This window comes from Notechis scutatus, chromosome 1, assembly GCF_049901735.1.
Source record: "Notechis scutatus isolate UNSWTSFEM ecotype Mainland chromosome 1, rNotScu1.2, whole genome shotgun sequence".
Classification (NCBI taxonomy): domain Eukaryota; kingdom Metazoa; phylum Chordata; class Lepidosauria; order Squamata; family Elapidae; genus Notechis; species Notechis scutatus.
Window position 1 is genome coordinate 186,598,079 of NC_142009.1, and position 25,646 is coordinate 186,623,724.

The 25,646-nt window shown below is 36.6% G+C and overlaps 1 protein-coding gene across 3 annotated transcripts in view; it reads left to right on the plus strand.

Moving 5' to 3' along the window:
• Nucleotides 1–24,382, plus strand: part of PDE11A (phosphodiesterase 11A) — a 169,275-nt gene extending 144,893 nt beyond the window's left edge. For 2 of the 3 annotated variants that reach the window (XM_087949667.1, XM_087949669.1), the window contains exons 17-20: nucleotides 2,939–3,006; nucleotides 4,892–4,962; nucleotides 5,721–5,804; nucleotides 20,031–24,382. In XM_087949667.1, the coding sequence (XP_087805793.1) occupies nucleotides 2,939–3,006; nucleotides 4,892–4,962; nucleotides 5,721–5,804; nucleotides 20,031–20,174 (367 nt within the window). In that variant the 3' untranslated portion in view covers nucleotides 20,175–24,382. Of the gene's footprint in view, nucleotides 1–2,938; nucleotides 3,007–4,891; nucleotides 4,963–5,720; nucleotides 5,805–12,234; nucleotides 12,316–20,030 lie in introns of all 3 variants that reach the window. The other variant, XM_087949668.1, reaches the window with a different exon arrangement.
• The last annotated feature ends 1,264 nt before the right edge of the window (nucleotides 24,383–25,646 follow it).

Sequence of the window (25,646 nt, forward strand, 5' to 3'; positions counted from 1 at the left end):
GCAGGAATAGGGGGCCAATTCCTCCCAGTGGCTTTAGACGTGCACAGTCATTTCCATACATCCTAGAGGTGCAAAACATTTTTAATTTGAAACGTTTCATATTAAAAAACATCTTATCTTGAGCCCAAAAGTGATTGTTTTGAATTCAAAATGGGTTGTTTTAACAATCTGGAATTATTTGGAGCTCAAAACATTTTCGGAAAGGTCAGAACAATCCATTATGAAATGGAAACTGTTTCAAACTCTAAATGTTTTGGACACCTCTGGTATGTCTTTATTAAGAATGTCAAAAAACATTGCTTCTTGAGTCTATCCACTCTTGACATAAAAAAAAAAATCCTCCCTAAGCTTAAGTGCCTTCATTACCACACTTTTTAACTATTTACAGTGAGGTTTATGATCATCATGTCTTGCATTCTGGGATTACCAAATGTCCCGATTTCAGCAAAGCTGGAAATCCTCTGAATATTTGCCATGATTCCTGAGATCAATAATGTATGTTTGTATTTATTTATACTACAAGATTACTTTTTAAAACAACAACAGTATATCAGATATCAAAAACTAAAGCCATTACAAACCTGTATACAAAAGCCTAAAGCAATTAGTAGTATGAAGGGAGCTCCTACAAGGTGGTTTCTAAGAGCCATAGCTATTGTTAGAAATTTGGCACCCCCTTTTTTAAAATAACAACTGAGGTTTGATCATGTTAGAGGAAAAGAATGAAGCACCCTTGTGTTTATTTGTTAAATTTAGATTGCATATTTCCATCACGCTTCCCTTTTCCTTGAACAGTCACAACAGCTGTTATTAATAGCTGTTATTCTCCCGTGTTTCATTTCTTTTGGAAGGAGAAAGCTCTAAACATTTAAGGTGCTGGTTGAATATTTTAATGTATTTAATATTAGGGGATATGCCAATAAAGCTGCATAGCAACCCCTACAAAAAAGCAAACCCATTAGCTGATTCAAATCATATTCTCAGTTAAGGCACATAAGTACCCCAGATTGTTTTAATTGTCAGTTCACCCTCTGTCTAGTTCTCATGTGCATGTAGAATTAGTTCACCCATTGTCTCCAATGTAACCATTTATTTATACTGTCTTTCTTAAAATAGACTTTTGATTTAAATGATTTTTTTTAAAGTGAAATGATAGCCTTGATCATGTAACTGTTATTTTAACTTTTTTTAATACTCCTTCCAAATGCCTTCTGTCTTCCATACACAGGTATGGAGAAGGCACACATTGCAGAAAATGGCCCCTTCTTAAAGCAACCTTTGGGAAGAAAAACCTATTTTTTAAATTTGTTACATGGGTCATAAGGGCTCCTCTAAATCAGTCTTCTTTTATGTGGTGACCTCCAGAGACAGCTGAATTTTTACTCCTGTAAAGCATGCATGAAAGCCAGCTGGATGACTTCAGGCTAGTCATTCTCTCTCAGGCCATGATATCAGGCTCTGGCAATAAGCCGGTTGGTCAATTTCTGTTGCAAACCATGGCTCAATATTTGGTTGATCCAGAAAAAATAGAAGACCCTGCACTTGTGGGAAAACACTAGGAAGGAGCAAAATGCATAAAGCTATGTAGACTGCAAATGATGTGTACAGGTAGTCCTTGGCTTACAATGGTTCATTTAGTGACTATTCAAAGTTACAACGGCACTAAATAAAGTGACGTATGACCATTTTTCACAGTTATGACCTTTGCAGTGTCCCCACGGTCACATGATCAAAATTCAGCCATTTGGCAACTGGTTCATATTTATGTCCGTTGCAGTGTCCCGAGGTCACGGGATCACCTTTTGCGACCTTCTGACAAGCAAAGTCAATGGGGAAGCCAGGTTCATTTAACAACCGGGTTACTAACTTATCAACTGCAGTGATTCACTTAACAAATGAGGCAAGAAAGGTCATAAAATGGGGGGAAACTCACTTAACAAATGTCTCACTTAACAACAGAAACTTTGGGTTCAATCGTCGTAGGTGAAGGATTACCTATGGTGTATTTTACACACTTTCACTGCATGAAGGCTAACTTAAATGGTCCACTGCAATCCTCTTTACACCATAAGAAGTTCTGTTAATGTTTTCAAATGGGAATATATAAACCATCAGTATCTTAAGTATTTTGATCTATAGTGCAATGAAACATAATCATGACAGGAGCTATTCTTTAAGTCTTTGTGTTTTAGATGAGGTATAGATAATTTTCTATTTTTCCATATTTCACCCATTCCTGATTTTAGAATACAGACAATACATTTCATTTTTTTAAAATTCCCAGTATTCTTGCTGTTCTTTTGGGCTTGCTTATAGCAAAATATGCTTTGTGCATTGTATATAAATGCTTTCTCCATCTGAGTAATTCCTATCTCCCAACACTTATAAAACATATTAGTAGCCAATGTATTAAACTACATTAAGATGGAATAATCCTTACAATAATCTTGAATATTTATTGCGCATGAACGATAGAAACTGTTCAAACAGTGTCTGGAGTGCCTCTCACAATCATTTTCTTAGTACAGTAGCCAGTTACAACCAGGCAAATAAACTACCCAAGCTGTATATATTACATAATTTCCTTTTCATCATGGCATTCCAATTACCCAGTGTCCTATATTATGACTTTATTAATCAGAGTAGTTAGTCTGCAGTGAAACATGGATCTTTTGTAACACTTAATAGTGTTACAAAACACTATTGTTAGCATTGAAAAGTCATTATCTGATTATATCTGTAATGCATTAGCTTTCTTCTACCTAATGACATAAAAACAGTGACTATTCAAATTCCAAACTGTGCCAATCTTTAAATTGGTGAAGAAGGTGTTAAGTCTGCCTCTTAAAAAAAAAAACACCTCCTGTATTCAGGATGAATCTGTTTAGAAAACCAACAAAGCTTTGTTCCATTTTTTTTGTTCATTTCTGTTTTTCAGATCAATGCTAATGACAGCTTGTGACCTTGGAGCTGCAACTAAACCATGGGAGATTTCAAGACAGGCAAGTCATGATTAATAGCAGCACAAGAAAGAGGAGGTTCTGTCCCAAAAATTTTCCCAGGAACCTGACACGGAAAGGGCCAAATCTGCAGTCAGGTTATAATACCATTGCTTTCATTAAAAAAAATATCACAGTTCTTCTGCTACATCCAGTTTATTGCCCGGTCCTTTTCTTTTTTCTTGCTTAATTGATAACATTGAATAGTATTAGAGTATTTGAAGAGACTCTACTTCCATAATCACATAATCAATTATGATGAACATTTGCATTTTATTAAAAATGTGAATTAAAAAGAAATTTGGCATATCAAATTGACAGTGCTTTATCCTGGCATAAAATATTGAAGGCAAAGGCTTACAATAAATCTTTATGGAAGACCTTTTAATTTTTTTAATTCAAAACTTTGCTTAAAATTATTTGAGGGATTGCTTAGCTCAGGGGTGTCAAACTGGTGGCCCATGGGCCAGATGCGTCATGCGCAGGCCACGCCCACCCTAGCTCCGCAAAGGGAAAAACATCGTGAAATGTCACGTGACAGTAATTTAATGCCGCAAGTTTGACACCTGTGACTTAGCTTATTTTTTACCTTAATTTTTTTTTATGCATTTATCTGGAATTCCCATCATTTATACCCAGAATGGCCGCTATAACCTTATTAAACCTGGCGATAGCATTTTTTTTCTCCATATGGAACAGTATTTTAAAATTTCATTTATTTATATACTATAAGTATCCTTGACTTACGACAGGTCACCTTGTGTCCTGTCAAAGTAATAACAGATCCCTGAAAAACTACTTAGAACCTGGTTTCAAAGATGTAGCCACTGCAATGCCCCAGTAGTCACATGAACAACACTCAGGTGCTTGGGCAAACTGCCTGCTCTTATGACTGACATCAGCAACTCTGCAACTTCCCCTACCTGTCTCTCCCTCCCCCATCCCAATGTGAGAACAGGACTATACATTTATTTAGTGAAATCATATTCTAAATTGAAAAAGTATGAATTATGGAACATTTTATGCAAAAACAGAGTTGCAGTTGCTGAATGGCAGTAAAACAATGGAAATAAAACATGCAAGAGAATAAATGGGTGCTTAATAAATTATTCAACATTGCAAGTAGAGGACGAAATGACTGACTAACCCTTGGTTGTTTATGCACTTGTGGATAAACATTTGTATTATGAATGCTTGTGCTGATGTGTGAGCTGTGTTGGTCAGAAAGGTGAACGTGTATTTGCAGTGTTGGCTGAGAATCCCAAGGATTTGCAGTGAATGTTACACAATTGTATGATGCAACAAGGAGGATGGATTTGAAATTTAATGTATCAAAGAGAAAACTACAAAAATGAATGGCATGCATGAAATGAACATATTGAAGTGGCTTGGTCATGTTTAGAGAGTGAATGAAGGTCAAATTAGAAAACAAATATATGAAGAATGAGTGAATGTATCAAGAGAAAGGGGAGAAAATCAAGGAAGTCTTGGTTACCTGGACCCGATGAAAACATCAAAAGGAGACAGATGAGAGAGGTTTAAATAAGGGAAAGGAGTAAATGAAGCAATGTACAAACATGTTTGAAGCATGGAGGGTTTCCAAGAGTTAAAAAAAGTATGGAGAGACATAGTGAACATATTGCTGGGTAGCAGATTAAGTTATGTTGCCTTTTTTTCTAAACTCATGTTTTAATTTCCTTTATTATTCTTTTATTATCTATTATTATTTTTCTGCTCTTGGGCATAATGTTGCACAGCATGACAGGCACATATTATGCCTAGGTATTCACCAAGGGCATCAACAAGTCAAATACTTACTTGGGTTTAATCTTTTTACTTAATAAAGGCTTCAGTCTGGATTAATAATTAATAATATAATGTGTTTTAGGTAGCTGAACTTGTAACAAGTGAGTTCTTTGAACAAGGGGACAGGGAGAGATCTGAATTGAAACTCACACCTTCTGTAAGTTAACTACTTTGGTAATTATCTATTGCTGTAGAGTGAGCAAACATAGTGTAATGTACTATAATGTAGTGTCATGTGATACAAGGATATGATATCATTAATATTGTAACTATATTCTTTCTCACTATCACTCTGTGTATAAAAATTGAGGTGTGCAAAGTTTTGAATTCCATTCCTGAAAGATACTTTGAATCATGCTAGATAGGACTATCGGATCAGGCTTGCAAAAATGAAGACTATCACTAGATGGCAGCAATAATTTACTGATCTTTATATTGTTCTGCTGCCATCTGATGGCTCTGTGGATTTTTACAGCTCAGATCTGATAACCAGACTTCCCAGAAGTGTGTGAAACTGAGCACAATGGAAATTACTTCACAGTGGAAGCAGGAAGAATTGCACTGAATTTCTCCAAAATGAATAGCAAAAATAATGCTGCTTATATTTATTTTCTGCTATTTTCCTATGCAACGTAAATGCCAATAATGGATTGCATTTGTTTTATACTAAGGAATTAAATTGTAAAGCAGTCAAATAAATGAAACTTCTGCATGCCCTAAACAGGGCCAGAGAATAATAAATGGTTTATTTTTCATTCTAGACAAAAGACAGGAAAATGTGTGTAAAGATTGATTATGGTTTTCAAAGTGTTCCGTTTATAACAATTTGATCCTAGATCCAAAATATTGGATGAAGCAGCTTCTGTAAAATACTCTAGAGTAATAAAGCATGACACATTCCTCTTCTCCGCTCAGGCTATATTTGATCGGAACAGGAAAGATGAACTGCCTCGATTACAGCTGGAATGGATTGATAGTATCTGCATGCCTCTCTATCAGGTAATTGTGCATATTGCTGGTGCAGAGTTAAAAGAAGGCCCAGGGGTTTTGCCTCTCAGTGAAAGGAGGGTGGGGGGAGAGAAGAGGGAGATGACGTAACAATTTTTGCAGCTTTTTCCATCTCACAGATCCTACGCATTTCATTTTCCTCCCCGGAGGCATAAACTACACTTGATAAAGCAGCAAAGGTACTTGTAATGGAGAAATCTATGCAATGAAATGAGTAAATATAGATCAGGGCAAAATCAGTGCAGTCTGTCAGTAAAGAAAGCAAATCAGATATGAAATAATTGTCTTCCTCTACTGTTCCCTGGGTTTTCTTCGTCTGTACGTTCATGCTCTTAATCCATTGGTTTTGGTTTGTAAGTTGCAAGAACCATAGCAGGGTTTTGTATTTTCCTCCCTTGTTTATTTGTGATGAAGATAATTATTGTTATTATTAGTATTTTTTAAATTTTTCTAAAAGATAAAACTTTCACTACAACACAAACAAGGCAAAGTATTTTCCTTTTTAAGCAAGTGCTCCATTTCAGAGTTACTGTCATGCCCCTGTCTGAGTCTGAATCCATAGCTGACAGGAAGTGGGAGTATGGCTCCAGTTGGCTGTGGAGGAAACTGGGGAAGGGCAAAGTCCGGCTGGGCAGAACAGGGAAGAGGTAGAACAAGGGAGAGGGAGTTCAGAGGAAGACCCAGGCCCACCCCCTCTTCATCCTAGGGCAATCAAGGAGGGACAGAGAAGAGAGCAACATGGGTTGTGTGGCTTACAGAGGAGGAAAGGGCCCTCATTCCTTTCATTAGGCACACCTGGGAAGAGAATTTAAAAGAGATACAAACTGAGTGTGGCGTCTGCTGGGAACAAACATGAGTTTATCTTGTGTTGACTTTGGTTATCTACATTCCTGGCATCCTCCCAACTGGATTGATTTATTGCCATTCCTTCATATCTGGAATTCCTTCTCTTGCTTTGCCGGATTAATTACCTCATCTTGCCTTGATTGGACTTATAAAGGTTTTGTTGACAATGTTTTGGACTTGAATCTCTGCAGCCAAAGGTTGTTCCTAGGAGAGTTTTTCTCCAGACCAGAAGGTAACCAGGACATTAGGGGCAAAGTTGGATCGAATAAAGGGACACCTACTTATTATTTGACTGTGTTTCCTTTGTGCCACGTCCCAGGTCATCACAATTACAGACAGCACTCTGCTTACAGTTGGGTTACATCAGAGGTGATATTCAGCCACTTCGGACCGCTTCTGGCATTTTGGTAGTGGAAATTTTGAGTAGTTCAGAGAACCAGTAAATACCACCTCTGGCTGGCCCCGCCCTCCCACCCCCACTGTTTCCTGTCCTATATTCTCTTGTTTTTTAGCACAGCTGGTTCATGCAGCAGAGCTAAAAAACAGCTCAGCTCACCAGTGCTGACACCGAGGGTGATCTTTGAGTGCTGTGCGCACGAGAAGTGCAAAGTGTGTTCTCATAGACCCGATAGGAAAAGATTTGGAATCCCACCACTGGGTTACATCCTGAGAGGCTGTTCATAAGTCTGTTTGGTTTGCAAGTCCAACAAACGTGAAATCCTATGCAGTGCAGCTCTTGCCTTGCATGGGTGACGGCACCATGGTAAAACCTGGCATAGGCTCATCCTCTGGAGTAGAAATGGCAAATTCCCTGCTTTCCTGAAAAAGCAGCCCAGTGGGCTTTGAATAGTGTTGGGAAGAGGGCAAGACAGGGAGGTTGGGCTTCCAGTGAACTACAGGTATGTGTGGCACACGGAAACCAAGCCAACTTCTCCCAACCATTGGGTGAAGACGTGGGATTCAATTTTTTTTACTACCAGTTCTGTGGGCATAGCTTGGTGGGTGTGGCAGGGGAAGGATACTGTAAAATCTCCCGTCAGGGGTGGTATTTGCCAGTTCTCTGAAGTACTCAACATTTCTGCTACTGGTTCTCCAGAACTGGTCAGAACCTGCTGAATACCATTTCTGGTTTGGACAAGTTTGTTCATACTGACAAAACTTTGCAAATTGACAGTACGTTAGTAAGGTCTGTACTTCTATTGACAGTACGAAGTAAGGTATGTACTTCTAAAATTTGGTGAGCATGTGCTAGTCAGACAAGAAGTGCTTAGGACACTGCAGAAAACTATTGAGCTGCCAAAGGAAAATTATAATGGAGGACTTTTTGCTTAGTTGTTAACTCAGACTCTGTGCAAGTCCTTTATGTAGCAGTCTTTCCTCTAGTGCTTTTTAAGACAGGTTTTGCATTGACATGCATTTCAATTGTACATTTTATTAAAACATATCAATACAAATTAATATGGATGCTAGTAATTTTTTAAATTGTTTTTAAAATTGAGTTTATACATTTTTATATCATTGGCACTGATTTTTTCAAAAGAATTTTGCAATACGTTTTAATGGAGTTCAGGATCACTATACTTCTTCAGCTGCACTTAGAATAGTTTCAAATAGGCCTCATATTACTGAAGATTAGAGGAAAGAAACTGGATTGATTGATTTGAATATTTATTCATCTATCCCATTACTTGAGCTTACTCAACTCCAAATATGACCTGAGGGGGTTCACAAAATTAAAAGCATGATGTAAAAAAGAATAATGAAGAAAATCATCCAGTATGCTCGCCAATCATCCTGACCAAAGGCTTGATGGAAAAGCTGTATTTTTAGAGCTCTTTAAAGGCAGGTAGCAAGTTTCTGGGGAAGCTGCTGTTTCAGGAAGCAATAGCTATAACAGAGAAGGTCTGCTTCTTGGATCTTGCTGGACTACATTGCTTAAATTGATGGGACTTAAAGCAAGAAGATTCTGTCTGATTGTTCAGGAGTGTCAGACACTATGGGATCAGATAATCCCCCAGATGGCTTAGGCCATATAGGTATTTATAGACGATAATTAAAATCTAAGACACAACACACAACAAAATGTATTAAAGACAAAAAGTATGGGAAATAATTAAAAATTGTTTTGATGCTTCTGATAAAATTCTGTCGATAGGACCATGATGGATACCAAATGAATCTTGTGCAGGGAAGGTTTTTTAGGTAAGGACATTACTAAACTCGGGCCCCATTCAGGAACAATCTGTTTCATCTCAGATATTTGATGTTGGAGAAGAATCATGAAGACATAACATAATAATTATTTATAATATTTTGATTTTCAGCAGATTGAAGGACTGATTTTTCCCTTAACCCTATAGTGATCATATAGCAAATTTTACAATGTATTGTTTCAAGTCAAGTAATTGCAATCTATTAAATATCTCATAATAAACATTTGTTATTATTTTATATTACAGTGCTGATCAATTAAAAATAAGTTAAGTGGGGGAAGAAGTCAGAATGTGATGAAATAAGACAAAGAATGCTTCTTCAGCCAGAAGTTGTATGCTATTTAACTAGCGTTTTTAGCCCAGGAGAGAGTATAGAATTATCCATGGAGATAAAGAACGTTCAGAACATTCTTTCTGGATGAGAAGGTTGGATATAACAGTTAAGGATTCAACTTTATACAAGCAGAATTTTACTAGCAAACAGAGATGCATCTAAATGTCTTTTTCCCCCTCTGTTCATGCTGTATAGCTATTATTCCTCCTTTTTATTATTCCGGCATCGTCTAATGCCATACTACCCTAAGGGGTAAACAGAAAACTTGATGTCATAGTCACATACTGGGAGAGATGCTCCCTAGAATATAAAACTGAGTTTTAATTTCCAGTACAGCCACTGTACCAATGATGCATGGAGACACTGTAAATCCCATTTACACATGGTTAAGAAACCCAAGTTGGAGCTTCATGCTCTACAGATACCCCAGGCTCTGGGTCTCTCTCTCCATACCAATTTATTTTTCAGTGGTAATAAATGGTCTAGAACACACAACATAGAACATTAATGATAATAGCAGCAGGGCGTTTAGTGCTTATGCAGAATTCAGCTTTTTTCTTGCAAATGCAAAGAAGGGACTGCATAAAACAGACATGACTATTAGAGATCATTTAACTCAGACACATTGCCCTTCCCTGTGAGGCTCTACTTCCTACCACTTTTTTTTTCTTTTTTATGGGCTAGAATGTTTATCTGTTAGAAGTCGCCTACACTGTTAGACTGGGCCACCTTGTAAGATACTGATACAGGCTGGCAGCAAAACCAGCAGCTTTGGTTATACCTCTCTTCTAGTAGCCAGGGGCACTTGATCCTATAACGCCAGTATAGATGGGACAGATAATATTTTTATACTTATTATCAGTTTAAATTAGAAAAGTTATATTTTAGATTATGAGGTAGCAGCCCACCTGCAGAAATATCCCAAGCATCCCAAGATCACTGCAGTAAATTATCATTACCACCAAAGGGAGAAATAGCCAAATAGCCAGTGCTGTTTTGTTTCATTTTTTATATTTTACAGAAGAAGAAAAGTAATAGAAGCTGGGGAGAAAGTTATAAAAAATGTCCAGCCTTGTGTCATTAAATTATTGCTGTTTTCTGGATTTTAGAAAGATGAATTGTAATTGCCAAGCCCTCAACTTTGCACACGCACACATTTGAAGTTATGCATCTTTTAATGTATACAAATCCAAATTTGAGAATCACATAACCCCACAGGTTAGGTAAACGTGTAAAAGACCAGTATACAGTACAAACTGGGGAGGGCTTTGCAAAGCGGGGGGAAACTAATGAGTATGGGATTGAGAAAGGAAGTTAAATAAAACCTGCCAGTCACTGCCACCAGTTTCTGCCAGTTCATCTGAAAGAACACAAGCCAATGTGTTTGAGTTGATTTGCAAGTTGTCTAATCCAGGACCCCTTTGTAGCTTTTCTCTCTCTCTCTCTCTCTCTTTCATCTAAGTCCACAACAGAATTGAAGGTAAGAATTGAAACACTGAGATAGGAACTAAAGGATTCCATTTAAAGAAAAGGTATGAGAAATCCCATCTTTTCCCCACTGCATTGTTACGTGCTGGTAGCCATCTTCTGACATGGAAGAATACCCAGGTCAGAGGCCAAGCATTGTGCTTCTGTCTGGGTGAGAAGATAAGCAGTTTGCCAGTGACAGCTGACAGCAGTAGCTTGAAATTTAAGGAATTGTTTGGCCTTGGTAGACAAGTCTCCAGCAGTTTGATCCTGAAAGTGGTGCACCCTTTTTGGAATCCCAGATGGAATGCTCCTTTCACAAACGCCTCAAAGAATATTTTGAAACGTCTGTGAATGCTGATTACAAAGGTTAAATAAACTGGCTCACTTTCTTCCTAATCACTCAGAAACTGGATGTCTTACTCATTTTACATTGGATCATGCAGCTCTTAAATAAAGGTCCCCAGTAATTGACTTCATCCAATAGTATTGATCACAATAATTCATTTTCTTGGCCACTAAATAGCATCTTTTCGATGTCATTTGACTTCATTAAAGAAAAGATAATGTATGACCTCATGGTTACATAAGTTTTCTAACTTGCTCTGTCTATTCTTAGTGAAAAGCAAAGGTTTGAGAAGAGAGATGTACTGTTACGGGGCCAAGAAGTGTTGGAAAGTAAGATGGGAGGGAGAAGCAGTTATTCCATTAATGCAATTTTGAGTGATGTTGCAAGAACATCTTTTTTTTAAAAGGAATATGTGACATGTGAGATCACAAGTTTTCGTATAACAATTTTTTAATATAAAATTAATAGCTATGGGCTCTGTGTTGCCAGATCCTAAGTTGTAATATATCAGCTGCCTTTTGAAGATTTTAAACAGATGTCCTGCAGGAAATGGTGATATCAGTGGTGTCTCCTGCTGGTGGGAAACAGGGAATGTCACAATAGAAGGAGTCACGGGATCACCATGGGTGGATCGACAAAGGTCACCATAGGCACAACATGAAAAATGCTTTCTATTATCCCATTAAGAATACCAAAAGAGCATAGAAAACACTCCATTTTCTCCCACTGAAAGGTACTATAGGACTTAACACGTGAAACTATTTCTAAAGGATTTTTTTTAAAAAAATATTCAAACCATAATTAGTAGGCAAGAAAGAAATAGGCTAACTGCCCTCAAATAACAGAAACAAAATAGAAATGAAAAGTAAAGTATTTCTATCTGGATCCTAGATGAATGAGGATGATCAAACAACAGGGTGTCATGATGATGCTGATTTTCTTATCATGCAAATTACAAAATTGCAGAGATGAAATGTTCTCACTCAATTAGATAAGCAAAAGAATGTGCAAAAATATGCACGTTTTCTCTTACTTTTGCGTGCCGGCTGTGCTCTTTAGGGGAAAAAATACTGCTATTCCAAAAATGTGTTCTGTTTTGCTCATCACAGACTGGAACCTGAGACCTGCATGAATATATAGATGTATAGGCAGTTCTCATTTAATTGGCTCTAAGAACTTGGTCATTAGCTTCAGCTTTCCTTTGCTTTACAGTGTCCGAAGGATATACAATCCGAAACAGCCTGGTGAATCCAAAAGGCAGGAAAGGTTTCTGAAACTTTGCTCACAAGCAAGGTAAAAGGGCAGATCTTATAAACCTTTTTATCCGCTCTCCTGTCCTTTGGAAGGTTCACCCTGGTGCTGGGATTATTAGCAAGCAAGCAAGAAATGTTCATATTTACATTCATTTGAAAGAAAAGAACTATAAGAGAGTAAACAAGCACATAATGGGGAATACACATGGAAAGGACATGTCTCCTTAGAAACTGATGGCTGCAAGCCACAAGCTGCACAAGGAGGCAAAGAAAGGACTTTGGTGTGAAACTGTTTAGGGTCTTGTCAGTGTCAAGCAGCAGTGCCAGGGGACTGGAGGATTCTGATCAACTAATTAAGGTCCTGGATCTGAGTTTGTAATTTATGGTTTGCAATTTTTAGAGAAGCACTGCACTACAGAGAAAATTAGCTTAGGAAGAGTAGCTTGTTTAAACAGTCTATCTGCTCTACAAAGGGGGAGTGCCTTTGCTCATTCACCAGACATTTTAAACATGCAAATAGATATGATGATCACACACCTGTTCTTTTGCAGAGTATACGTACACAATAAAAGTTATATCATTACCAGTGGCAACCGGAGAAATATTTATTCTAGAAATATTAGTATTTTCTAAAGAAAGGGATGCAGCCATATTTTTAATATCTGGGATTATTTTTGTAGATTCTTTCAACAATTCTATTGTTCTATGCAAAGAGAAGGATTTCTATTCTATTCTATTATTTACATTCCAGATTCATTGAGGTGTTCTCTATGTAGACAAGCTTTGCTTGTCTCTTACATTCCAGTAGGAAGGGAAGGGATTGAAAAAACTCAGTCTCAAGGCAAAGAAACTTGAAATGGTATCCGTTATATGATAGCCCTTTGGAGAAAGAAGGGACTTTTAGACATCAAATGGAGAGAGTTCACTTATAAAATGAATCTGATTCAGATGGTAGTTTTAATCCAGTATCAGTTCTACTAGGTAAACCAGACTAGCAAATCAAATCAAATTTAATTTACTCTTAATTAAATTAAATTAAATTTAAATTTAAAAAACGACTTCAGCAACAGAGTGGTCAATGTTTGGAATACTCTACCTGACTGTGGTTTCTTCCCCAAACCCCAAAAACTTTAACCTTAGACTGTCTACTATTGACCTCACCCCTTTCCTAAGAGGCCTGTAGGGGGCGTGCATAAGCACACCAATCGTGCTTACCATCCCTGTCCTATTGTTTTTTATTTTTCTTATAAGTATCTATCTCATGTATTCAAAACTATATTTATTCTTATACCTGTATCTTGTAAGCAATTGACAAATCAAATAAATACTAAATACTACAAATCGCAGGAAGCCTGAAACTACATTTTACTGAGATTAGCTATAATAACAGAATCTTGCAAGTCTAATTGTGCTGTATCTCTTTCTCCTCCTCATGCTCTAGTGAATCAGGGAGATATCTAATATCATTTTGTTCTGGACTTTAAAAATGTTTCAACCCCTTTTGCTTAGGTTACAGTTCCTGTTTGACCCCACAACACAGCAACTCTGTAACATAGGTTGGCCTGAAAGAGAGCAACTGGCCCAAAGTCCCCCAGTGAGCTTCCATAGTTGAGGGTAGTCCCTCTGTTCCTACTCCAACATTTGAACTATTATACTACGCCAAGTTCCCTTTACTGTCTTACTAGGTATAATGAAGCACACTAGTTAGGCCTACCAGGTGTAAAGTCATGTCCCTTCCTTCTTTCTATTATTCTTCAGAAGGTATCTATGATGATGGCTGAAATATTTTGGGAATACTTCTTTATCTTATAGGGTTCCTCTTCAGGCAGTAAAGCATAGCAAGGTAAAAACAGAGACCTGACCATGGATGGATCTAGGAACACTTTCTTATTGTCCCAGTGCTGAAGATAGGGAAAATTCCTTTAAGACAACCCAAGCTAGAATTCAGTGCTACAAGACAGGGAAATATTCTAAAATGGACGCCCCATTTTCTGCTGCTGTGTTAAATGGCACTGCGTACAGCACAGAAAAAAAGTTAGCAGCAGAATTTTTCCCCTTTGCCTGCAGTGAATTAAATATGTATTTAAGAAATGGGGAGAAGGAAGCGAAAAACAACTCCTATTCCCAAACCCTTCTATCTCATCACAGATTTCTTTCCTGATAAAATTTGACTCAGCCTTCAAATTGATAAATGATGAAGAAATTATCACACAGGAGTTAAAATGGCATGACTTGAGAGCGTGTATAACATTTCAGAAAAGAAATGAATGGGGTGAAAAAGAGGCAGTTTTTCACAGATTTAAAGGAAGAACTGGAAGTTCCTGGATCAGTAGTGTGCTTTCAAACCATGGATGGATCTAGGAACACTTTCTTATTGTCTTATATAGTGCAATCTCAGAGAGACTGAAATGTAAAGAGGGAGTCAAAGCAGAATTTAAGGAAACAATCTGAAAATCTGAAAAACGTGTTCAGAAAAGTTGGCCACAAAACCCGTAGGTAAAACAAAGAAGGGAAAAATTCACTGCAAATCTGAAAGAGAAGATTAATGGATAATTTAACAGCCACTTGGATTTCAAGAAAGACAAAGAGCAAAGAGCATTGCATCAGAAAAGGGCTAGAAATGATGATGGATGGCATGCTCCCTGTAAGTGTTGAGCAAGCCAGAATCACCTTGCGCCTGGCTGGCAAATTCCCAGCTGAGGATAAATCTAAAGAACTCAGGAGAAGAGACTGATATGGACTGAAGAGATTTCTAAAGATCTATTTAAGAGCCAGGCAGCAAGTATTGATTGCTGTGTGGAACAAATACCATAAGTAAATGGGTGGAGTCTTGTCAGAGGCTGTTCAACTTTATGATAATCAGGGAAATTTGCAGAGATGAAAATTGAAATTCTGCAGCTGTGATTGCTTAAACTATTTCTGAAGTATATTATTATGAGGTAAACACAAAAAAATTGCAAACCATGTTGTTAAAATAATTACAGATTTCAAAATATAAGATTATTTATGAATTATATTTAAATCATTTTGCCCTACTTTTTTAAATAAGAGTGACTCACAAAAATCATTAGAAAAAGGTACCATGGCCAGGAATGCAGCTGCCTAACTATGTTATTGGGAAAAGGTTTAAATTTATGTAAATACACATTCAAGAAATGTTAGGTTCTTTTGATGTACACTTACATACATTTAAAAGTTTAAATGTAAATATATCCAGAATGCTGCAGCACATTACTGACTGAAATTATTATTAGAGAATGTAAATTCCCCATTATAACAGCTTTTTTGGAAAACATATATATTTCTGGGCACCATACAAAATGCTAGCTGTGATTTGCAAAGTACTACATGATTTGGGAATCAGTCAAGAGCACATTCTCTTCTGTTAGCTTGCCTAGATTTCAAAGGCATTGAGAGTTCTTTCCTGCCCACCATCAGTAAAAACCATTTAATGACACAGAACTCCTTGCTAGAATAGGTCATGCTCCATCTGTCTTTGATCTCTTTCTGCCACATTTCAAAAGCGTGCTATTTAAATAGGCTTTTGTTAACTTGAGTTTTAATCAGTTTATTGAAATAGGTTTCAAGAAATAAGGGCTGTTTTTTTAAATTTTAATTATGCATCTTTCAACGTCTGCTTTTAAATAATCATGTTGTGCTTGTTAGTTTCCTCAAGCATGGTTTATAGTGGAAAAGCAAGATGTATATTTAATGAGTAAATAAATAATTTGCATATTCCATTCTTTAGTGACCTTCAAAAAACGCTTTGGAAATACTTCAGTTAAAGCCCTCCTGTCATGTGTGAAAGATGAAGACCACACATGAAGTTCCAGTTAAACTGCTTATGCACAGGAATCTACTCAACTAACAGTAGCCACTATCTTGGTGCTAGTTTAAGGGTCAATGGGATTCAAGAGGGGTTGGACTTAGTCTGTTTGTGGCTATATAGAGATTCTAGGCTGATTCCTCTTTTGACTTCACGCCCAGGTTCTGCCACTCCTTCTCTTATACTTCCTAAGCAATTTGAATATGAGAAATTGTGAATATTAATTGAACATAGGGATCATAGCCTCAGCCCCATCCTCTACCCTCTCCATTTTCCAAGTGCTAATCTTAAGGAGATTTACAAACATATAGCCAGCTCTCTCCAATTTGAAAGCCTAATGAAGTAGATCCAATGATGTGAAGAACAAACTGAGAATATCAGTTGTTACCAGGACAAGGGGAGTTAAAGAACAAAATTCAATGTAGCACTTAGATGTGAGCAGTATCATCTATGTGTGATCCTGAAAAGTTCAGCTTCTTTATTCTATTTATTTTCAAAGAAATAGTTTAATCAACCAACCACAATACTATTATTACTCTTTTGGTTTCTGTGGAACTTTCACATGCTAATACCTGTTACCCCTTTAACATTTTTCTTGTCACCAAGTTCCTTCTTCATGAGATTGTTGAACAGCAGTAAATTAAATAGTTTTGAGGAAAATTAAGCAAAATTCATAGAGTACATCTGTTACCATTATAATAGTATAGTCATTTAATATACAGAAGCAATATATTTCTGTATAAAACATAGAATAAAACTTAGAATAACAAAACCAAGAAATGGTTACCCAGTGGAAAGGCTTGCTTTCAGAAGTTGTGGATATTCCATCACTGAGGGCTTTTAAGAAGAGATTGGATAGTCATTTGCCTAAAATGTAATAAGGTCTCCTGCTTGAGGAGGGGATTGTGCTAGAAAACCTCTAAAGTCCCTTCAAACTCTTTTATTCTGTTAAATTATGTTAAGTGCCACAATCAAATGTTTTTGGCAAGAGCTCAGTCTTCAACATCTTCCAGAAGATGGCTATGATATGGGCAGATCTATTGAATATGACTGCACAGTTGAGAAGATTTGAGGAGGCTTTCAAAATCCAACTAATCTGAAGATCATAGCTATGGGCTATTGCAGAGAAAGTCCAAGAATCAAAGCAGCACTTAATTTTTGTATGCATGCTAGAAATAATACTGTCATGGCCCTAGTGGAGACTGACTCTGAGGGAGAGGAGGAACAGCCGACAGGGAGTGGAAGTGTGGCTCCGGAGGTTGTGGAGGAGGCTGGGGAAGGGCAGAGGGCAGCTGGGCAGCTGTTGCCTGGCTTGTGGTGTTTGTTTTTTTTACTCTTTATAATTTAAACACCATTCCCTCCTTCTTGTAACTGCTTGTGTAGTTTTTTGTCCCCAGTCAAGGATATTTGTAGTTTGGAAGCAAATTGAAGGAATAAAAGGGGCTTTACCTGTTTTTGTGACTGTGTTTATTTTGTATCCCACCCTGGGTCATCACAGATACCTTGTTAATAATAATTTCCCTTATGCTTTCCAAATGATGGTCAGCAGGAATAAATTTGAAAAATTGCAATGGTGTATTGTATTCTTAAAAAACTGATGGGGTGACATTTTCAGTAACATCCATTACATATTAGATTTTGGAGACTAAGCCAGACCAAAACGTTTTGAGTTTTTATTTAAATAACTGTTTAAAGGAAATAAATAGGATAGAAAAAGTCCCTCCAAAGGACTTCTCTGCAACTGGCAGAAGAGGGCATGATATGTGTGGAATGAAGTGCTAAAGGGCAGAGGGTCACAGCTGTACCAAAATCAAAAGATTTAAGTGACCCAGTAAATGAATTGGTAAATTGATTTAAATGTGAAAAGGTGCTAAAGAAGTAATTTAGTAAATGTCAAAGGAATCTGCAGGGAGGAAGGAAATGTGGTGCTTTTGAAATAATTTCCCAGAAGCTTCATAAAAGAGAGTTGATTGCAGTGATTTAGTAAACAACCCCCCCAAAATATAGTAATCAAAAGATTTTAAAAGTTATATCTCAGGCTGTGTATTTTGTATCTAGAAAACCGGAGATCAATGCTTTAGTAGTCAAATTATTTTTAAAGGCTAATTTCTACAAGATGTATTGTAGAATGCTTAATTAAAACACACAAATAGAGTTTAAATATCAAAAGAGCCTCCGAATAAGGACATTTTATGCCTTGCACATAAAATCTACCCTTTTGAGGTATTTCTAACCCAAATGCCATCTGATTCAAGTATATATCAAATGGCAGTATTTTAATAATGTTACATCATTATCTTACCACTGTTCTATACAATTAATTTCTTGTAGTATACTTATAACTGAAAATCAACTATCTCCTTCATTTTTTTAAAATTCACTTTTAATAGCCAAGAGGAATAATGATGTTGGGTTAACTAACCATTGTGTCTTACAAATACACTTCACTAGAAACAGGCGAATATGCTAATTAATCAATCATATAAAAAACATATAAAGTACATTGAATCATCATTTATATGAAGGTAAGTTATACTAAGGTAACTAAAGTAGCTACTTTAGTACTATATTAAGTTATATTTAGAAAGAATATCAAACTAAATAAAAGCCAAGTTCATGTAGTCCAACTATATTTTTTCATAAACAATATGGATTTCCCATTGTGATCTCTCTCTCAATTTGTTGCAGAATATTTCGGCATCCCATAGTAGCAGGTTTTGTTGGTGTGCTGAAAGCCATTTCATTAGTAGGATATCATCCAGTGTTTCTCAACCTCAGGAACTTTAAGATTATTGGGCTTCAACTCCCAGAATTTCCCAGCTAACATGCTTGATAAAGTTGAGAAACACTGATTTAGACTAAGAAGGCTATCCTTTCTAACTTCTTAAACTGTTTCCTATTCCTCATTTACTTGATAGGAGTCACGTGCTTAACTGCTAATACAAGCCTTCCAGCATTGTAAATACAGCTAGGCCATTTTGAATGTAAAAGTAAAAGTAACTGCACTTGGGAAATTTTTCAGAGGAAACAAAACCTACCAGTGCCTCTTAATTTCCTAGGGCTATGCAAAATATTTCAAAGAGGCAGTTTCCAATGTCCCTGAAGCCTCAAAGGTGTCCAGAAGACTTGGCATACCTACTTCACAAAATTTCTGTTCTTAATCTCTGCATGTGTATTCACACACTGATTACTTTGCATATTTACACATAACCGGAGACGTGGGGAAAGTCTTTGAAAAAAAACATACTGAGGCATTAGACCTACTTGTGTCACATCATGTAATAAATGGGCATGAGAATATAGGCCATGTGCTTACACACTCCCAAACTCATCCTTGCAAAACACCCAAGTTGCTAAACTTCCTTGACTCTTGAAGTAACATTTTGTTGCTAGGCTTCTATATAGCCTACCAGCCAGCTAGAGAGTTACTCCATGGCCAAATACAGAACATGTTGCCCATCTTTATTTATTACAACGATTAGAATAAAACTAAGGCTGGGGAGTCCTTGGACAAATATCTAATTGGCTTCAGGGTTGGACCATCTTTGGCCAAATGCTCTCACATAATTTATCTTGACATTTTTGTTAGAATAGAGTGGAAAAACTAGAATAAAGTAAAAAAAAATGACAGCCTCAATCTCAAGATGTGACAAGAGACTAACTGCTTGTTTAGATAAAACATTTTTAATGGTTGCTTTATCTCATTTTTCACCAGGACATGTTAGCTATCTCCCTGTCTCCTTCAGGATTTCTTTTAATGTTTTAAAATATGTTGTGCAACAATACTCTCTATTAAATGCTCTAGAAGAGAGTCTCTCCCATGGAGTCTTGTGAGCAAACCAAACCAAGCAAATATTCCATTTTATCTGAACTGGAACCAACATCTTAACTAATAATTCACAATTGCTTCTTTTGTGCTTTCTCTTCAGGCCTTAGTGAAAGTGAATGGAAAATTGAAGCCTATGCTGGATTCTGTGGTGGCCAACAGAAAAAAATGGGAGGAATTGCACCAGAAAAGATTGCTTTCCCAGACAACATCCAACTTAGCTATGTCTCTGGAGAGCATAAAATAAGTCTACATCTGTTTCCTGTTCCTAGGATAAGAGAGTCAAAAAAAATGCTTAACGTTTTGTCTCATAGTATTTAATTAATAATATAAGACAGGCAAGAACATATGTAATGTCAGTGAAAATATACACCAGCTGGCCAAGCCTTAGCTTTTTCTACAGGCCAACATTTGGTCTGAAGGGAGAATCTACAGGGAAACAGTTGGATTCCTGCAGTAATCTGGAAAGCTTGGCTGAGTCTGGATCCTGTAGCTTCTTTCAGCAACAAGAAAATGGGCAAATATGGTCCTAAAGGATTCATATAAGTGGAACTCATGGTTCAGTAAAATTAATAAAAGTGAGCTGTGGCTGATTTAAAAAATACCGAAGCATCTTCAAGAGACATTGAAAAAAGGGAGAATTTTTGTAAAAATATTTTGAGATTGCACCTTTCCAGCTTTTATTAGTATGAATGGTTATTCCTGCGCTTGTGAAATTTGTCTTTTTACCCCTTTTATGTTCTATTTGGTTTGTTCAGAGAAGCCTGCTTTATATTCTGAAGAAATACGTTTTTTACACAAGCCTCATAGGATTCAACAGGGCTTTTAGAATTGTCTCTCTTCGCTGTATTTAAGGAAGGGAAAATGAACTTTATTACATTTAAAAAGACAAACCTGCTCTGCTTCCTTGATTTCATATTAGCAACCAAATTTGAATTGCTCTGCAGGCAGAAGCTTATATAAAGGTAAATTTCTGCATGATTCTTTTAGAATTCTGTAATAATTTCATTTGTACAGCTGCTTTGCACATCTAAGAAGAGAACCAGTGGTATATCAAGAAAACTGTGTAACAAAAACAAAACCTTGCCTTGGATAGAGAACTTGCACTATAGGATATGAACGTAGCTTTCTAGTACATTTTCAGAAAATTATTTTTAAGTCTGATATGACACAAGATGATATGAAAAGAGCAATGACTACCTCTGCTTTTTCTAGCTATTTTCTTATACATGTTAATAATTTATTTTAGCTAACAGAAATTAAGTCACCATTGCATGTGCTCCAATTATTATTTTTTGCATGTTGGCAATCCTTGACTTATAAAATATCCATAGAGATGTCTGCAGTTGAAATGAACTCACTTCTGTTAATGAAACGTCAAATTTATTTCAGCACCGGCATGGCAAGTTACTGGATTTCTATTCCCTAATGAGGTGTGGAATTACATCTATATTCCATTCTCATTGCCAGTGTGGTCTATAGATAAATTGTGCTTGCCCCAGGAAGGATGTTGTACACATGTCTAACCACAACCCAGTCAACACTTACTGAAAAGGTTTGTGAGCTAAGAACACCTGAGTCCAAACAATTTGCATGCCTAACATGACAGTCTTTGTCATATGAATTGACATGTGGTTGGGATTACTCTAGGTTACTGGCACTTCCCAAAGTGCAAGAACAAAGGGTCTGACGAAGATGGCTGGCTATAATTTCTGCTACCCTAATAAATCCCTGCCAAAGATCATTTGGAAGTAAAAGTTCTGTAGATACTCAGAAGAATCCTTACAGAAGAAGATGTTTGTAAGAGCAATATTATTGCACCCCTTCCCTTTCAGAACTTAAAAGAATTTAGATCGCACAAAAGACTGGACTTCTGAAGGGAAAAAAAAGTGAAAATGATATAATGCTATCAGAAAGTGCCTGGGTTAAGTCAATTTATGAGAGCAGTTGAAACAATAATGAATAAAAGCATAATAGAGAATCAGAATTTTATATAGTTCTTTCACAGCAAAGAATCATGGTTGGAACTAAAAAGCACTCTCCTGAATTTACAGGAATAATTTTAAGGACAGAAGACTCACAACTCCCATCTCTGCATTTGAATCTCTGCAACTGAATCACTTGGTTTGAGGTTGGTAGGAACTTGATAGTGAAAGCTGGGGTGCTCTGAGGGATCCCTTTATCATTTTCTTGTAACTGAAAGGTTCTGCATGGAGTGTGAAAGGGAGGAGAGGATTTATGTCAACTGCAACAGTGGCATTTTATTATTTAACAGAAATGAGCGGCCCAACATAATTATTTTAGGGGGCATGTTCAAGGGCGCTAAATGTGATCATGTGGAAATGAACTACTTCTGTTAGTGTAGCCAAACCTCTGGCTCTGCCAAGCCCTGCTACAGGATAGGGAACCCAACACCTTCCATAAATTATAAGTTACAACCACCATGGTCTTGGTGATTGAGCTGTGGTCCAAACAACTAAAGGACACCAAAATGCTTAGCATGTTAAATGTGACAAGGCTCTCCCAACATTTTTCAAGGGTAGAAAAAAGAAGCTGATGTCCCCGAGAGCTGGATGGAAAAACATTTGACTTGATATTCTCTCTCACTATGGTTTAGGACTTCCAACCTTGAACATTTCACAGATAGACAGGAAGGACATGGTTCTGCAAAGGTTCTTTTTCATTTCCTCACTCAGGAAACCTATAGTATAGTTAGGGAAGGGTAATCTCTACCTATCTATACCTTTTGTTTTAATTCAAAATTTAATTCAAATCACACTGCTAACATCTTAATTACAATAGTGTTCTCTTCTCCTCTCCATCCATATCACATTTCATAGTTCCTGGAAGTTTATTAAATGCTTGTCAAGCTTCTGAGGGAATTTTAAAACATTGTTTTTTCTTAGTACTGGCAAACTTTATTGAGACTCTCGAAGTGAATAGAATCTTTTAGCCTAAAGTTAACTATATTGTTGTAATGGAATTTTTGCAATTACACCTATCAAGATTTAGGCAAGAAACCATTTAAATGCTGTGAATCCATCACGAATTTGCTAAAGAAAAGTACAAGCAATAGATAGGATGGCTGCTTTTCAGGAGTTGTATTTCAAAACAATGACTAAGGAAAGTATTTTCCATCACCTCATATAAATTACAGTGCAGATCTATTGAATGATAATGTATAGGTAAAACACTGATAGATCTTAGTAGGTGAAGCCTGTCACTGTTTACTTTTTTAAGTAAAATGAAAGCATTCACCAAAATAGAATCTGTCACACTGCAAAAGGACTTCCTATGTAAAATTATTTCAAATATTTCTTGGTTCCAAACATGCATATAAAAATATTTGGGAAATATGCCTTTCCCGAACACTATCAGGAAACTATACACACGTATAAACATGTACATATATATGAAACTGCATAAAAAATAGGGATTCTCATTTTTTTAAAAAAAACTAAAACACATGAAATTAAAGGAGCATACTAAGACATGTTTGTGATACCAGCCTAGCCCAGGTGTGAACTATATATACAACTGAACTATATATACAATGGAGAGAATTTCCTTTGGCATAAACAGAGCAGATGGAATCATTTGCCTCTAAAATGTTATACACCTAATATAAATTTGCTACTTTTCAGTTAAGCAAAGCTGGTATAATCATAAAAGAGTAGCTTTTCTCTGACTAGGAATGTTAGTAACCTTGGCACTTTGAACAGCACAAATGCATGCTGACCTGTATTATACATATTTATTACATATAGAATTTTTGAGTCACAGAACTACCTGACTCAAATAAATGCAAGATCGTCTTGAAAAACACTTCAAATAGAATATAATTGTAATTGAAACATTATAGTTTTTCCTTTTATAGGGAATTAATTCTGATTCTCTGGCAGGTACTCTAGATATCTGCCATCTTCCACATAAACATCTAAGCACAAGATTCAGAAATCAGATTATCTATTGTATCACCCATTTTCAAATAGTAGCATTTTGTATTTCTAGGAACACATGACAAACCATCTGAATCCTAAGTGTAATCTAATCTGATCTCTACAACACTTTATCATATTAATGAGATACGTGGATCCCATAACTAGACTCGATCCATTTTTAAAAGCTTTCTCCCAACACTGGTTTTAGTACTATTCACTTTTGATGAAGTCTTCTGGAGAAATTGAAAGCTGCTCCCTTCTGTGACATTTTCAGTCAATTATAATGCAAATGTAACCCCACTCTCAATATTTTAGAGGAACATGTTACTTGAACAAAATACAAGATAATGGAACTTAATTATTTTTCCAGAGGGAACAGGACATGTAAGGGAAAGGAAAGATCTATGTTATTGTCTAAAATAAATACTTGTAGTCTTTTAACTTGTTTCTGTTATTCCTCCACCATTTCCCTCTTTTTCCTCCTCAGTAATAAATAAAAAGGTGGGATGGCATACTTGGAATTTGTCTGAGGCTTATTTATGTAATATGTGCTTTATGGCAAAAGACAGATACCATGATTGACTGGGGGTTGCTGGCAGCTCCATAAAGCTTTCCTGAATTTTGATACGATGCACTGCGAAGTGTGACATAATTTATAGCATGTAACCTCCAGCTTCCTCCAAGGTTGAGTGTTCCCTTGTTTCCTCCGCTTTTTATTGGCTTCAACACATCGTTGCCCATGGCAACAGCAGTGGCAGTGAAGGGAATGCAGAACCATTGCAACTGACATACACTTGAGGCCCTAACAATGTCAACCATCCATCACAGACTTATTTGTAATTGCCTCCATCTATTTCCCATGTCTCATGCTATCTTTTCTATTGTGGCTCAAAATTCAAAAACTTGCTGACTAATATTGTGGTTCCAATGCTCCCCAGTGTCTCCATTCCCTTCCCCCAATTCCAACACAATGTCTCCTGACGACTAACACATTTAGGCATAGAGAAGCATCTCCTCCTCTTCAAAAATTTAAACAAACTGTACGGTCACAAGGACTTCATGGATATGGAGGTGATGGTAAATTGTCCAGTGGTCCATGTAGAATCTACTTTTAAAAGCTCAAAGCTCCTTTTAATTTTATAGAAGTAGAGTCTTCTATTCCTTAAGTTCATTTCTAGGGAATATTTTGGGGTAGATAGCTCCTAGCATTACCTACCCCAACACATTCCATAATTTGTATTTTTTTTCCTAAACAGAATGCTTTGGGTTTCTAATGAAAGGGAGACTTCCTAATGGAAATGGCCTTACTTTGGATCCCTATAAAACTGCCGTGGGAGGCAGAACATGAGAAAATTAAAACCATTTCAGAAATCTCAACCCCAACCTACACTAAAGCATTTTCCCCCCCCCCCCAAAAGAATCCATAAATTGTTGGCCAGAAAATGATTTGTGTGAAATTTTACTGAGGAAATTCTAAGCCACATCTGGAAAACCCCAAATGGGGAAGGTTCAATTGCACTGTGTTTTACATTAGACATGGGCACTAATGTTTAAAATGCTTTTATTATTGAGCATAATGACTTCTAAATACAGAGAGATGGGCAAAATTTAACATTTAAAACATTTTTTGTAATCTTATTCAAAAAAAAACCTGTAGGAAAGAGTTGCCTGAACAATTGTTGACATATATTCTGACACTATCCCAATGCAGCCCATAAATACTTATTTGGCCATAAAAAGGAAATTGCCAGCCAAATCTACTAAGCTTATTGGAAGAT